The sequence below is a fragment of the Xyrauchen texanus genome, chromosome 38 (assembly GCF_025860055.1).
Source record: "Xyrauchen texanus isolate HMW12.3.18 chromosome 38, RBS_HiC_50CHRs, whole genome shotgun sequence".
In the NCBI taxonomy this organism is placed as follows: Eukaryota; Metazoa; Chordata; class Actinopteri; order Cypriniformes; family Catostomidae; genus Xyrauchen; species Xyrauchen texanus.
Genome location: NC_068313.1, coordinates 18602454 through 18619542, shown reverse-complemented (window position 1 = coordinate 18619542; position 17089 = coordinate 18602454). Strand labels below are relative to the sequence as shown.

The following is a 17089-nucleotide window of genomic DNA, read 5'->3' as shown; positions in this document are numbered from 1 at the left end:
ATGCTTTTGGAAGATGGAGACAGCTTAAAGCCCAAAAATCCTTTAAAACGGATGCTAGTTGGCTAATTTGCATGTGTACATTCTGGCAACCAGTCGAGGTTTGAGTCTGGGGTGGGGCGGGCCATAATGCCCACTTCAAACGCTTGTTGTCAATCTTGCATATTGAGCCTTTAAATGAAATTGGATGCAATTATTACAACTTCACTTTAGTTTGCTGCATTTTAAGGATTGCAGCAGGAAAGTTATTGTTCAGTTAACCTAACTTTAATCATCAAGTAAACCCTGCAAGTTTTGCAGTCTCTTCTTGAGAGGCACACACACACACATGATAATTAGATGTAGAGGCACACTGATGTCAACACTTGACACACAAACCTCAGTAATGGTGAAACTTAACAAACATCAAGTAAAAGAGGAGCTTTTAACATCATCACAAATGTAATGACAAAACTAACAACAGCAGTACGCAAAATCTGCAAATAGCAAAAAAATAGCCTCATTATTTATTCATGCTGCAATGCATGCTGGGAGCTGTCAAATCTTTGTTTGTTCAGACAACCCTGTTAAGCGAATTGAGATGGCAAATACAACTTAAGAACCAGTTGATACAATCACAACTTAACGTATTAAGTTGACTGAACAATTTAGTCGTGACAACTAAAAAAATCACCTTGATACAACTAGATGTAAAAAATCGCATCTAGAGATTCCTGTATTCTGTTGTACTTCCTCCTCAAAGAGCGGTTCTCATTCTGTGGCTGCACTGCTTGAGAGGTTTGTTAAGCTCATAAAAACAGATGTACTTCAAGCTCTAATTGCTCGCATGGTAGGAAAATACTCGTATTTTAATTACTGGGCATTACGGGGGCATGAGTAATTGCGTAACATTTTTTAAACGTTATTTTTTTATATAATTAATCACACTTAATAAACATGTTAAATAAACAGCCTAATACATATCAGTATACAACAATAGGGCACAACTTTAACTTCTTTAATTCTTTTATTAAATTCTTTAAATATTGTGTTTAATCGCAGAATTCCTGATGAAGAACACTACTCATGATCCTGAAGAAAATGATCCACCAATAAGAGATTCACGAAAAACAAAGCATGCCAAATGAGCTCAGCAACGACTGCCCACATCCAAGATACAGTCTGAATGATGCAATTAAGTCATTACTTACATTAATTGCCATTTACGTCATGGGATTAAAGTTCATGCCCTATAGAAAAATGTACACAGTCTGATTTTCAAATACTTTTTTTTTTTTGTTTCAAATTCAAGTTTGTAATCATGTGATTCACCTTGGTGCTGGCAGGTTTGGTTCATGGCTTAGAACTTATTTTTGGAAGATTTTATGAAATCCCTTTGGGAAAAAATGGATGGGCTGTTGCACTCTATTAGTGTCATGTTCCTGTGTTGTCTGCCCCGTGTTTTCTGTTTCACTTGTCACTCATCACGTTCCATGTCACGTTTTCCTTGTTGTCCGCCCCGTGTTTCACTGTCTGTGTATAAAACTACATTTCCCATGGCCCCCGGCCCTCAACACCACTGCCACAGCGTTATTGTCTGCACCTGAATATCGTTTGTTATCTTCCTGTGTCGCTGTATTTAACCCCGTTTGTTTCTCCATTCCCCTGTCGGTCTTTAATGTTTGTGGATGCTTGTGTCCATGCTCTCCGTCATTGTTTCTCCTACCCGTTATACCCATCTAATGTCTTTCGTGTTGTTTTGTTGTTTTGCTTTATTTTTCCCCATCGCGGGTATTTCCTTTGTTCCTGTAGTGTCTGTTACCATTTGTTTTGTTTAAATAAAAACCGCTGCATCTAGATCCTCGCTCCTCGTCTGCCTTCACCTACATTCATGACAGAAAGACCGACCCAATAATGGATCTAGCAGTGGTTTTCACCGAACTGGCCCAGGCAAATTTTCCCATCCGCGAGTACTCACGACTCTTCTCCACTGTCGCCATCCACACCGGTTTCGACGACGCCACCCTGAAGACCATCTACCGGGTCGGGTTACCATCATCCCAGTGGATGGAGGCGCCAGAACCTGGAGAGCACACATGGAGGGAGTACGTGTGTCTCCTTCTGAGGAAATTCACGCCCGAGGAACCACCCCTCTTGATTCCGGCTTTCGAGCCTGAGCCCATGCCTACCCTGATCGATGAGCCAGCACTGCCAACTTCGTCCGCCCGGAGGAGGAGGAGAAGAAAAGCTTCTGCCCTCCAGCTCACGCCGGCCACGATCAGCGAGCCAGCACCCACACCTGCCACGGTCAGTGAGCCAGCGCCCGTAGCCTCGACCGTCCCTGAGCCAGCGCCTGTAGCCTCGACCGTCCCTGAGCCAGTGCCTGTAGCCTCGACCGTCCCTGAGCCAGCGCCTGTAGCCTCGACCGTCCCTGAGCCAGCACCTGTAGCCTCGACCGTCCCTGAGCCAGCGCCAGTAGCCTCGACCGTCCCTGAGCCAGTGCCAGTAGCCATGACCGTCCAAGAGCCAGCGCCAGTAGCCATGACGTCCCAGAGCCAGCGCCCCTCGAGCCTTCTAGGGCTCTGCCTCCCGAGCCTCCCAGGGCCTCGCCTCTCAAGTCCCTCGAGTCTTCCAGGGCTCCTCCTCCCGAGCCTCCCAGGGCTCTGCCTCTCCAGTCTCTCGAGTCTTCCAGGGCTCCTCCTCCCGAGCCTTCCAGGGCTCCGCCCCTCAAGTCTCTCGAGCCTCGCAGGGCTCCTCTCGAGCCTCCCAGGGCTCCTCCCCTCAAGTCTCTCGAGTCTTCCAGGGCTCCTCCTCCCGAGCCTCCCAGGGCTCCGCCTCCCAAGTCTCTCGAGTCTTCCAGGGCTCCTCCTCCCGAGCCTCCCAGGGCTCCACCTCTCAAGTCTCTCGAGTCTTCCAGGGCTCCTCCTCCCGAGCCTTCCAGGGCTCCGCCTCTCAAGTCTCTCGAGCCTCCCAGGGCTCCGCCCCTCAAGCCTCTCAAGCCTTCCAGGGCTCAGCCTCTCAAGCATCTCACGCCTCCCAGGGCTCTTTCGAGCCTGAGCCCATGCCTACCCTGATCGATGAGCCAGCGCTGCCAACTTCGTCCGCCCGGAGGAGGAGAAGAAATGATTCTCCCGAGCCTCCCAGGGCTCCGCCCCTCAAGTCTCTTGAGCCTCCCAGGGCTCCTCTCAAGCCTCCCAGGGCTCCACCCCTCAAGTCTCTCGAGCCTCCCAGGGCTCCACCCCTCAAGTCTCTCGAGTCTTCCAGGGCTCCTCCTCCCGAGCCTCCCAGGGCTCCGCCTCCCAAGTCTCTCGAGTCTTCCAGGGCTCCTCCTCCCAAGCCTCCCAGGGCTCCGCCTCTCAAGCCTCTCGAGTCTTCCAGGGCTCCTCCTCCCGAGCCTTCCAGGGCTCTGCCTCTCAAGTCTCTTGAGCCTCCCAGGGCTCCGCCTCTCAAGCCTCTCGAGCCTTCCAGGGCTCCGCCGCTCAAGCATCTCAAGCTTTCCAGGGCTCCGCCTCCCAGGGCTCTTTCGAGCCTGAGCCCATGCCTACCCTGATCGATGAGCCAGCGCTGCCAACTTCGTCCGCCCGGAGGAGGAGGAGAAGAAAAGATTCTCCCGAGCCTCCCAGGGCTCCGCCCCTCAAGTCTCTCAAGCCTCCCAGGGCTCCTCTCGAGACTCCCAGGGCTCCGGCCCTCAAGTCTCTCGAGCCTCCCAGGGCTCCACCCCTCATGTCTCTCGAGTCTTCCATGGCTCCTCCTCCCGAGCCTCCCAGGGCTCCGCCTCCCAAGTCTCTCGAGTCTTCCAGGGCTCCTCCTCCCAAGCCTCCCAGGTCTCCGCCTCTCAAGCCTCTCGAGTCTTCCAGGGCTCCTCCTCCCGAGCCTTCCAGGGCTCTGCCTCTCAAGTCTCTCGAGCCTCCCAGGGCTCCGCCTCTCAAGCCTCTCGAGCCTTCCAGGGCTCCGCCTCTCAAGCATCTCGAGCCTCCCAGGGCTCCGCCCCTCAAGTCACTCGAGTCTTCCAGGGCTCCGCCTCTCGAGTCTCTCGAGCCTCCCAGGGCTCCGCCCCTCAAGCCTCTCGAGCCTCCCAGGACTCCTCTTCTCAAGTCTCTCAAGCCTCCCAGGGCTCCTCTCGAACCTCCGCCTCCAGAGCCTCCCGAGCCTCCCTCGGCTCCACCTCCAGAGCCTTCCAGGTCTCCGCCCCTAAACCCTCCTACGGCGCCACCTCCCTCGGCTCTGCCTCCAGAGCCTTCCAGGTCTCCGCCCCTAAAGCCTCCTACGGTGCCACCACCCTCGGCTCCGCCTCCAGAGCCTTCCAGGTCTCCACCCCTAAAGCCTGCTACCCCTAAAGCCTGCTAAAGCCTCCGCCTCTCCAGTCTCTCGAGTCTTCCAGGGCTCCTCCTCCTGAGCCTTCCAGGGCTCCGCCCCTCAAGTCTCTCGAGCCTCGCAGGGCTCCACCCCTCAAGTCTCTCGAGTCTTCCAGGGCTCCTCCTCCCGAGCCTCCCAGGGTTCCGCCCCTCAAGTCTCTTGAGCCTCCCAGGGCTCCGCCCCTCAAGTCTCTCAAGCCTCCCAGGGCTCCACCCCTCAAGTCTCTCGAGTCTTCCAGGGATCCTCCTCCCGAGCCTCCCAGGGCTCCGCCTCCCAAATCTCTCGAGTCTTCCAGGGCTCCTCCTCCCAAGCCTCCCAGGGCTCCGTCTCTCAAGCCTCGAGTCTTCCAGGGCTCCTCCTCCTGAGCCTTCCAGGGCTCTGCCTCTCAAGTCTCTCGAGCCTCCCAGGGCTCCGCCTCTCAAGCCTCTTGAGCCTTCCAGGGCTCCGCCTCTCAAGCATCTCGAGCCTTCCAGGGCTTCGCCTCTCAAGCATCTCGAGCCTCCCAGGGCTCTTTCGAACCTGAGCCCATGCCTACCCTGATCGATGAGCCAGCGCTTCCAACTTCATCCGCCCGGAGGAGGAGGAGAAGAAAAGATTCTCCCGAGCCTCCCAGGGCTCCGCCCCTCAAGTCTCTCGAGTCTTCCAGGGCTCCTCCTCCCAAGCCTCCCAGGTCTCCGCCTCTCAAGCCTCTCGAGTCTTCCAGGGCTCCTCCTCCCGATCCTTCCAGGGCTCCACCTCTCAAGCATCTCGAGCCTCCCAGGGCTCCGCCCCTCAAGTCACTCGAGTCTTCCAGGGCTCCGCCTCTCGAGTCTCTCGAGCCTCCCAGGGCTCCGCCCCTCAAGCCTCTCGAGCCTCCCAGGACTCCGCCTCTCAAGTCTCTAAAGCCTCCCAGGGCTCCTCTCGAGCCTCCGCCTCCAGAGCCTTCCAGGTCTCCGCCCCTAAAGCCTCCTACGGCGCCACCTCCCTCGGCTCTGCATCCAGAGCCTTCCAGGTCTCCGCCCCTAAAGCCTCCTACGGCACCACCTCCCTCGGCTCCGCCTCCAGAGCCTTCCAGGTCTCCACCCCTAAAGCCTCCTACGGTGCCCCCTTCCTCGGCTCCCCCTCCTGAGCCTTCCTCAGCTCCGTCTCCTGAGCCTCCCTCGGCTCCACCTCCAGAGCCTTCCAGGCCTCTGCCTCTAGAGCTGCCTACGGCGCCACCGCCCTCGGCTCCATCTCCTGAGCCATCCTCGGCTCTGCCTCCTAGGACTTCCTCGGCTCTGCCTCCAGAGCCTTCCAGGCCTCCGCCTCTAGAGCTGCCTACGGCGCCACCGCCCTCGGCTCCACCTCTCAAGTCTCTCGAGCCTCCCAGGGCTCCGCCTCTCAAGCCTCTTGAGCCTTCCAGGGCTCCGCCTCTCAAGCATCTCGAGCCTTCCAGGGCTCCGCCTCTCAAGCATCTCGAGCCTCCCAGGGCTCTCAGATCTGTCATGATCGCTCTGTCACAATCGCTTTAGTTCAGCCGTGAAATGGCATTGACATTGCATTTAATGACGTCAACTCTGACTTTAGTTAAACTTTTCCCTGGACTGCTTTCACAACATTCTCCTTTTTAAAACATGACCAGTAATGTGCTTGTTTGACGTCTGCTAGAAGGTAAATGTGTTGCAAATGTACTGGTCAATGGACATTCTTTTTCCAACGTGTCCGTAGAGGGTTGAACATTCTACCTAACATCTCCATTTGTGTTTTACGGAAGTAAGACAGTCTTTTGAAACAATATGAGGGTGAGGAAATGATAACAGAATAAAATGTTTTTGTATATACTCTAAGTATAACATTTTATTTCCATTTTATAACAAAACTACTTCTGCCTATTATTCAGAAACTCCACGTTTCTACTTTACCGCTTCTATAATCCCACCCCTTCACACTCCACGTTAACATCCTACATTACATTTTGGCACAATCCTTGTGTTCAGATATTCCCCTGAAACAAAATTTAGCTGGAACTGTATTGTCGTACATTGTGCTGACGTGGGTGAGAGCGAGTTCCTGTATGAAAAAGAGAGAGTGGAGGGATGCGTGGGGAATCCATACCCAGCGACTCTTGTCTGTAATCAAGAGAATATGCACTGTTTTTTGGCAATGATGACAGATTGGCAATGTTCCCTGACCACCCCACCCAAACCACCCACACACTCTAAAGAACAGCACAGCATTTATACTGAAACATCATCCCCCTTATGGTCACGACTCGCGACACTCATAGACACCCAAAACACTCCAAATTATCATCTAAAGGTGAAGACTGGAATGGACAAAAAAATAAAAATAAAGCATTTCTTTTTACTTGGTACATTTTCTCTTCCTTGGCCTCTCCAACTAAAACAAGGCAAACTAAAAGACAGATATGTGAATATAAAATACACAATAGGATTTAATGGTGTGTCAATCCTAAACTTGTTTTCAGATAACTTAAATACAGATCTATATACTCATTCCATACCTTAAACACACATCAGAGACAGAAAAGGCTTACTAAATAGCACTAATGAAATGTGATGAAACAACAGAAGATGCAATTCATAAATATTTAACATGATATTTCTCTCAGATATAGGTATTGCTACACTAAGGAAGATAAAAGTCATACAATAATGCACTTTAACATTGGAATGGAACCAAACAAATTGTTAACAGACTGATATATCAGCCATGCCGATTAATCTGCTGATATTTGCCATTCTAAGATTATAACCATTGGGATTCAGTATTATTCTTTTTTTTTGTCCATTTGAAAAAACTACCAGAACTGAATGATTTTCATGACTTTCAGTTCAGTTAACGGTTCTTGAACGTACGTCTTATGTTGGGACACCGTGCTTAAATACTCTGCCGATTTTTCCTGCAACCACGAAGAGACAGTGCAACATTCCTATGGAATGAGCAGCGCAAAACAAAGTGTTCTGAGCTGTTTTTTTTTTTTTAAATCTTACATGTGATACAGCGCGGCCAGTGTGGTCCAGTTCCCGAACAAATGTCTCAGTGAATATATACCACTACTAACTAAATCTAAGCAAAACTCTTTAATAGATGAACACATCACCTCAAAGGACACTTTTTTCACAGCTGAGCTTCTAGTGTAATAACATGAAAAGCATGGAGAAGAACATTAAGCACTGAGGGGATTAGATCTGGTGCAGTTGTGAAGTTAAACAGTGTTTCTGTTGCATTTACACAACAAATATCAGATTCAAACTCCTTGCAATTCAGAGCTAATGAAGAGGGAGGCTGAATGAATACATACTCATTATGCTGTCCAACACTCTGAAAAAAACATTCTCAGTCTGAAGCAACAAATGTATTAATTCAAATGTATTATCAGACGCTCCACAATTAAAAAGCACTAACAGCTATACATAAAAAAAAACAAAAAAAAAAAACAGGACAGAATAGAGAGGAAGAGAGAGAGGTGAGTCACAGAGTAGCCCAGGGCTGACATCACTGCTTGTTATCATGTGACCTTTAACCTCAACATACAGCAGTCATCCCATTTTAGTCCTTTTAACCAAGAGCAGTCACGTAAGATAACGTGCATTTGTATAAATCTGAGCGTCTTTGCATAAACATGACAACATGACATAGTTATAAAAGTGTGTAGGCCACATAGGCATACGTGGTTGCTGTGATTTTTTATTTGTTGTGACAGGCCCTGATGCCTTGTACTGCGCCGTTTGGATCTTCAGCGCTCCGGTGGGTTTGAATTCACAACACAACAACTGTGCCTCAAAGCAAAAGCTGGCATGCCATATTATATGATGAGACACACATGCACTGTAAATACCAACAAGCTCAAGCAGCAACAGTGCAAGAATATCTGCTATGTGTGAAAAACAAAAAGTCAAATGCAATCCATATTTACATACACACATAGATCACATACTTGCTATATACAAATCACTGATCTGTATTAAGAACTGTAAAAGCATTTAAAGGTGCAATATGTAACAATTTTCATGTAATATTTGCCTTTTTTTGACCAATGTGTGAATGACTTGTAACGCAACTTAAGAAATGAGCCCTTCCCGGACTTCCTAGGTGATTTTCATGCAATTTTCAGATTTTTCACTCTGAGCAAGCCAAAAAAAGAAATAAAACAAAAACATTTATCTACTGAATACTGTCTGGCTAAGCGGGAACATGATCGCGGTCGAGCGAAAACTAGAGTGCACATCGGCAGGGCATTTGATTCCTGGAGGGACCTTTGTTTGGTTTTGGGGATCAAAACAGACCCTGAATTGGCGTTCTTCTTATTGGACAGGTAAGCTTACATAACTGCAAAGCATGTGAAATATAGTGCCATCAGCATTGATCTGTGTAAGTTTAGCTAACTTGATCTTGCCTGTTAAATCTGATGAATTGCATGCTACCTTGCATCGTAACTTTCAAATAATTTCAACAATCTTCACTTTATACTAAAAGTCAGGTATATTAGGATAAATGTAAGCAAATATGCTGGTTTCTTGATCATAGTACAAAATATGACATGTAAAATAGTGCAACATAACAGTGCAACAGTGAACAGTCTGGTATAGTACGGTAGTATGTAGCTGTATGTGTGTATAGTATGCTATGTTAGCTGATAGTAGTTTTAGTTTAGTCTCAAAGTTTGTAGTAAAACAATCATAACTGTGTCATTTTAATTATGCTACCTCATCTGTCAGCATGATGCCGGTGGTCTCTTTGTACGTTATGTCATTGTTTTGCCCTATGTAGTGTGTGCACAAGCAATAGGTATCTGGCTGCAGTTCATTTAACGGCCACAGGTGTCATTAATAACAAGGGTTTCTGAATCTTACATACTGCATCTTAAAACAGTTACAAAATATGGGTTTATATAAGCATATTACTGTACTACTGATGTAGCTATATTACTGTACTATCACATTTTTATTATTGCAGTTATGATACTGTTCCATTCCCTACCCTTATTCCTATTTCTATTTGCATAATCAGTGATCAACAATTAGAACGGACTGATGACCGTCACGGGCCCAGAGTGAGGGAGTTTGTGTCAGTTGGCAGAAAGGTCACATCAGGCCAGTGCTGTGTTGTCACTATATCTTACATGTGCTGATCTTAAACATGTGTTTTTATGCCATGCAATCTTAAATGTAGCTGGTTTTCGCTAATGTATTGGACATTTTTGTTCTGCTTATTTAAACTTTTCATTAAGGTATCGTCATCTAGCTGGATAAAATGAATAAGGTTGTGTAAATTGCAAGAATGTGACTAAAAACTGAAATTGTAAATTTGCTATTTCTACCTGATCTCACTCTAATGTTTTGTTAAATGAACGAATTCTGGCTGTTTCAGTTAACATATTTAGAGTACAAATAAGTAATGTTTTGCATCGTTTGTCATGGTTTTCTAGTAAAGGTGTTTATGAATATAGTATAATTTCCAGTAATAATTAAAAAAAATTCCTGAAAGTAATATTTTTTTGTAATGAAAATTACATTTAAGGAAAATATTAATATTTTTCCTGGCATATAGAAAAATACATTGCTATATATGTATTTATGATATACTGAAAATTCTGAAATTCTGAAAAACAAAAAACAAATCTGAATTAGTGCTGTAACAGCATTCACACCTCTGCATAGATACATTTTGACTAAGTGTGTTGAGTGTGTTGTGATGCCACGCAGTGCCCCAAAATCACTGACGTAATAAGGTCTTGCCTGGGCTAATGTCCCTGCCTGTCAATGTATCACTGGAGTAAAGAGTGTGAGTCACACACAGACACACCCACTGCCAGTAATCTGCACAGAACAAATCAACCTTATGGTTGGCTGCAATCCAAAGCTCTGGAACTGTCATGCCACCAAGCCTCAGCCATCTCCCCTTAAAACCCTTAATGAAAAGGGCTCTCAAATCATCTCCAACTGAGATGTGTGCTAGCACATAGAAGATGATGTCATGAGATTCATTTGTGGCAGAATCAGAAATATCTTAGTGCTTGGGGTAAAAATATCCATGAAAATGAGAACAATGTCCCCTGCTCATGTATCTGTTATCTAACACATTATTGATTTCATAATATTCTATTATAGGTCTTTGACATAAATGGAGACATTATGAGCTATATGTTAGAAGCAAATATGCCCTCATAAATGTAAGATGGCCCTGAAAATCAATTTCACATCCCTTTAAAAAACAAAAACAAAAAAAAAACAAAGTTGATTTCAGCCACTGATTTGTAGAGTTATTTCTAGATGGCCAAATATGGATCATCTCTTCCTTTTATCTCTAATATTTTTAATATATGTGATTCAGAAAAAAGTTCTTGGTTTGTACTCACTGCAAAGTGCAATAACATGGCTGCTGTCTTCATGTACAAACTTCTTGGTCACAGCTTCCTCCATAATCTGCTTCACCTAGACATGGAAAGACACATAATTAGGAGCAGCACAGACAGGCAAGAAATAATGGGAAGTCAGATATATTTTTGCACACTCGAATCTGGCATGCAAAAGCAGCTAATTAATCATGACAGTGTAACCACAAATGCTTTCATTAGGCATCATTCAATTGATAAGTTTCCCTGGGAGTGCAAAGAACTGTGCAGAATGAGCCTTCATCATCTTTGTCTCCTCTTACTTTCAGTAGTAGACCGAATCACAGACTAATTAATCACAATCCTTGCAGGCGCTTTTATGCTGTTTGTGTAATATGAAGAAAAGCAGAAGTGTAATTGTAGTATTGAGAAGCAGCAAATTATGGGCATTTGTTGATTATGGGCATGACTTGTGTACTGTAGACAGTGAAAGAAGGACTATTTAGAGGCTGAGGTCAAGTGTTTGGTCAAGGCTGTTGTCCTAAGATCAGTGGTTTTTAAACTGGAGTCAGCAGAAGAAGTTTTAGGGCAATCAAAGTAATTGTTAACTTGAGATAACTTATTTTTGTTTAACACGTTTTGTTCCAACACCTTGTGTGCGAGTGTCGTCCACGCAAATGACTGAAAATCATGAGATAAATCTTATTGTCGTTAAAATAACACTATTACTGTTTTTCTCACACAGTATAAATTGGTTTTATTTATGAAAATATCACCATGTTTACATGGGAAATCAACGTGTTGCTTCCAAATATTCATGTATCATGAAATCAACCCTATTCTGCCCAATTATATTAACAAGCTCCATCCCTCATCAGGAAGTTTTTTGCATCAATTCAAATGTAATCACCTTTCTCCCAACATGATCACACGGAAGTCTGCAGGCTGTTTCATAGAGATCCAGTATCCTAGGATCGGCCACATTATGCCGATTCACCGACAAGCGGCACCTCCTATTAAACATTTTTGGAATGGTGCAACTGGAAGTGCATTGCGTCAGCAGCGTAGTAGGAAACCCAGGTTCGATCCCGTGTTGAGACAAGGAAGTAATAGCGTTCACATAATCAGTGAGAAACACGAATCTGAGGTTGCAATTTTTCCCTCTAACATTAAATATTTACTCTACTGATGGCTAGGTTTGGGGTTTGGGTTGGGGGGGTATAGTTTATTAAATATGCATTCCTCTTCACGGTGTTACAGCCTGTACAGCCGAAAACAACTCGCTTTCGGTGCCCCTCCATGGACATTACACCTGGAAAATGGAGCTCACATGTGCCCAACACATTCGGTAAGCACAGACCGATTTTATCAAAAGAAAAGTTAACCTTCTGTTTCTGATTTCACTGCGAGATCAGTGTGGCACTGTTGATATTAGCGCGTTGTGCAAGTAACCTCAAAGACATGGGTTTTGGTCCTATGGAAACCAGTTAGTAATTCTAAGTAATCGGTTGCATTTTCCCTCTAAAATTCAAAAATGTAATTAAATTTAATGCCAATAAATAAAAAACGAAAACAAAATAAATCTCCGACTTGGAGGGTTGGGGTTTGGGTTAGGGAGTAGGGTAAATAAAATATGCTTACCTTTTAAATATATTACATCATTTACAACTAAAGAAACTAACTTTTAGTGCCACTCTGTGGGCATTTCACTCAGAAACTGGAACTCGCACGTGCCAGTATTTAAAAATATTTCCAGCTTCGGCCACTGGGGGCAATGATTTTAATTTCAGTAAGCACAAAACGAATTCAGCAGCAGAACGTTCGAGCTTCGATCAGTGCGATCAGTCTGGAAAATATATAGCTGCCTTTATATTTATGGAAGGCGGTTCCTTACTAGGGGCTGATCATATTTGGGGGTCCTAGGCACTAAACGTGTGGACACCCCAGCTTTAGATGAAAAGAAAGGGAAAAGTTGACTTGTTCTAGAGCTAGTCCACCACAGTAGCCTACATCTGCCACATTACATAATGAGTCTTGAAAGTCCAAAACAGTTGGATTCTGGAATAGAACACAAAATTGTACATGTTTAATGTAACCCCGTGTCAAACTGTCAATTCTCTGCAGTGTCTTTTACTAGATTTATATGAACACAGTGGCATTATGCTCAATTTTCCAGCTGAGCTAATAGCAATAACAATGGCATTAAAATCATCACTCAAGCATTTTTCAGCTGAAATAAGGGGAAATCCGAAGCTTGTCAGACCACACACACACACACACACACACACACAATTTAAGGCCATTAGATAGCAAGTATCGCAGCAACCCATTTGCGGAGTTAATCCACTCTCTAACATTAGTCAATACAAAGATCGCTACCAAATTTAAGAGGATATAGTGAACACCTACATATTGTAGCAGTCACTCACATATACAGTACAGTTATAAAAAGACAGTCTATGAAGCAGCATGTGGTCCTAAATCTATCTAAAGCACTTTCTGAATCAGTTTGCTAGAGAGAACAACTTTCATCAACCCAAAACAAGATCACACAAACTACATCAACACAGAACACTGATTCTTACGATGAGAGACTAAGAGATAAAACATGCCATATACATACAGTACAAAAGTTGTTTATGTTAAAAATCATTATAATAATATAACAAATTCATAATAATAAAAGAACTGAAAAAAGTTAAATCCAGCAAATATGTATGCTCAGGGCATTTATAAATTATGTTTTAAAATAATTTCATTAGATGTTTTTAAAATGCTCTACACTTGGAAGCACATGTACGTAACTTAACCTGTCCTCAGCAAAACGTCACAATGTTAAACTGATAAACAAAGTGTTTCAAAATCCAACAAATTCATAAGAAAGGGATCTGTAAGAACTGCCTTTCAACTCTGTCAGATTGTTTTATAATGCTGAATAAATCAGACAATGTCATGGTCAGCTACAGTAACTCTGAGGACCACTTTCCCACTTCCTGCTCATGGTGGATGCAACAGTAGCACATGTGTTCTGGTAAGTTTGATATTTTTTTATATTTTAAACATACAACGTTTAAGTCAACACCGTCATCCCATTGTGATAATTTCTGTTAAGAATTATGGAATAATTTTAGTTTAGGTTATAGAGGCCACTTTAACTGAGTGTACAACACATGGTTAAAATAACATTTGTGACAAAAAAAACAATGTATTTTGTAACTTAACTTCATTACTGAACACCATTATTAAATCATTAGAGACTTTGCACTCTTGTTGGATGATATAATCAAAATAGCATGTTTTTATTGTGTGTGACGGAGCTGACACAAATGACAATAAGATGTAAGTTATGATGTGAATATATGTACATTTTCTGAAGAAAAAAAAACCTTACATGGTTTGTTAGCTCAGACCTTTGTCTACAAATTCTGTATATCCAAATCAAATGAATTTAGTATTAAAAAAGAAAAACATGTTTTGTCCCTTCTCTCAAGAATCAGTCATATTCAAGTGTAGAGGTGAGGCAAAATATCGAAAAATTGATATATCAGGATATTGTTCCTTGTGATAAATATCAGATATCAATATTTGCAGGCATATTATTGCAATATATTATTATTTACATTTTTTCACATTATGGTGATGGGAATTATTTTTCTCTTTGCCCATCTGATCTAGGAAATCAACAACAGTCCGTTAGAAGGTGCCGTTATCATGCTTTACACATAATCACCCACAATTACTGAAATGTATTACAGTTAGTTAATATTAACAGAAGTATTTTGACAAAAATGTTAGTATCATATTGCTATCCTTTTAGGTGAAATGTAATATACTTTGTGTATTAAAACTGAGTTGTAATTAAAAAATGATTTTAAAGCTACTATTGTATTCATAAATGCTCTAATTTATTTTTTAAGAAAGACAAGCTACATTGACCTAAACACAGAAATAAGGACCCATTATGGTCTTATATGCTTATGGCTTTGCATTGTACATGGATATTAGGAAATAAACAGGCCTTGTTTTGTAAACTGGCACATTTATACTAATTTAACAATGCCTTTGGTGATTTGGCAACAGTTCTCTGAAGTCCAATGAAGACGAACAAGAAACATTGAGTGAAATATTGCAAAATAGCATAGTTTTAAAATGCAATACACCAAAAATAAAGAATAGCAATATTGTATCGTGACCTAAATATCGATATAATATCACATCACCAGTTACCTTGTGAGGTAAATATGAATAATCCATTTCAATATGGTATTGCATTGTTCATTACCATTATGCCGGCAATAAATATTGATGAGCAAAAACTAAAGAGGATGGGAAAATGAAACTAAGTTGTTTTGCTCTTGTGGGAGCCATTTCTGACAATGCCTGCTTCATGCAGCTGTATTAATCATCCACTGATGCAATTTAACTTCTTAGGGAGCTGCTGATGCTTTCAGTTCCTAAGCAACCAGAATGCGGCTGACTGCCGCTTAAAGAGACAGAGACCTGGGATGTAACAAAGAAAGTCAATGGAGGAACAAAAATCTAATTCTGTGCATCACAGCAGTGCTGCTATTCAGTCATTTTCAATTAGAGATTAAAAATAAGCAAAATCCCAACACTTATTCATGCCTATTTTAATAATTTTCTTTCCTAACCATAAACTTTAGTAGTTAAACATAAAACAGACAATGGTTTGGCATCATGATCAAAAACGGGTACTCCTATGCCCCCCACCCCAAAATAAACAGACACACAAAAAAAGAAATATTAATATCATTGCACAAAATTCATGCTCTATGGTAACCTCATTTTTATTTGGTGAAAAAAGTAAAAGACAAGAACAAGCAGAGGAAATGACTCATTTCAGAGACCAAAAAAGAGGAGGTTCAAGCTTCGAACTAAGATGACGCACAAAAGTTCTTTAAAACTTGATGAACGAGATGATGTTAAATATTAATTTCCTTATTAACCCAAGCCGCCTGAGGCCAGATGATGTAGGATACATCTATCATGCTAGGAATTGTTTTAGTTTTTCACATCAATGGTTTTTGGCTCCTACAAGACCTGCCCTTGATCATTGTGAGAAATGATATCTGCCAGGACTATGTGGAAGTTCAAGAGGCTGAACCAGCCTTGTAGACAGTCTGCTCTGACAGATGAGACATTTTGGTACCAATTTGGGACTACATTTGCTGCACTTCATTCAAGATTTCTATTATTAATGAGGGGCACATTTAAAACCGACCCTCTCTACACTGAGGAGAAAGATATAAATTGATTAATTTGACTAATTTGAAAAAATGTAGTAGAAATGATCAAACTAATCAAGAACAAATTTTGCAAACTTATTGATTCTCAATACATGTTCATTCATATTATGTAGTGTATAAAAAGATAAAAACACACCTTGAAATTATCCATTATCAAATTTAAAATGCATTAAAATTAAGGTAAGCTAAAGCTTTAATAATGAATTACATCCAAACTGATGGTGGTGTGTAAAGGCAGTGGGCCTTGACAAAGTCCCTTTCAAGGCAAGTCAGTCCACTCGGTGAAAATCTTCGGATCACTCCCTGAAAGCTATTTTCTATGGATACAAGTGGCATAAAAGTACAGCTCTGATCGACTTGAATGGGGAAAGACTGAAATCTCCACAACTGTTGGTCAAGATTACAATCAAAGGAAATATTTAAAAGCAGCAGTAAAATCTGACAACAATGTTATCATAAAATGAGCTTTAAATTGAGGCCATGTCTGTATCTAAAAGGTGATTGGCTTTTATCTGTGAGGCAGGACTTCCCTTTCTACATCCACCATATTGGGTGTTTCAATTTCTTTCATTTATTTTAATACAAGTACTCTGTCTCTGCTAAACTGTCTCTGGGCTTGGTGAGTTTAACTCTTTTGCAGTATTGTGAAGCCACCATGGTCTTAAAAGGGCCTTTATTATGCAGTAATTAATTTTACTCTAAATGGTACTGCAGAAATCAGCAGTGTTGGTGTCATCTGTGTCATCTGATAACTGTAATCTTAAAGTCAAAAAGTAGTGTAATGCATAACATTTTAAATTCTTCTAATCAGATTATGGTCACTGACTCTCCATTAAATAAATTATTTTAAGTACATTATTTACTAATATTTCTAAAATAATATTATTTATGAATATTACATTTAAAATATGATTTAATATAGGAAATATAGGCATTATCTTGAATTCGTTGAGTGGGTAATCAAAAAACTTTTCTATGAAAGTGTTTTAGAAAGCAAACCTATTTTGCGTTTTTAGATTTTTTACATTTAAGAAAACACAAAAGTAAATTAATAAGTAATGTGGTTGCTTTTTCTTCTGATTACAATTTCAGAAGTCATTTGTAATTGTGAATTACTTTGAGTAACTCAAAAAGTAATTGTACACTGTAAATCGTTTTGGTTACACAACCTAGT

The 17089-nt window shown here is 42.5% G+C and overlaps 1 protein-coding gene across 1 annotated transcript in view; it reads right to left on the bottom strand.

Moving 5' to 3' along the window:
- LOC127631797 (small G protein signaling modulator 2-like) overlaps nt 1-17089 on the bottom strand; it is a 99657-nt gene that overhangs the window by 76693 nt on the left and 5875 nt on the right. The window contains exon 2 of the mRNA XM_052110143.1: nt 10673-10748. Coding sequence (XP_051966103.1) covers nt 10673-10748 — 76 coding nt within the window. The remainder of the gene's footprint in view (nt 1-10672; nt 10749-17089) is intronic.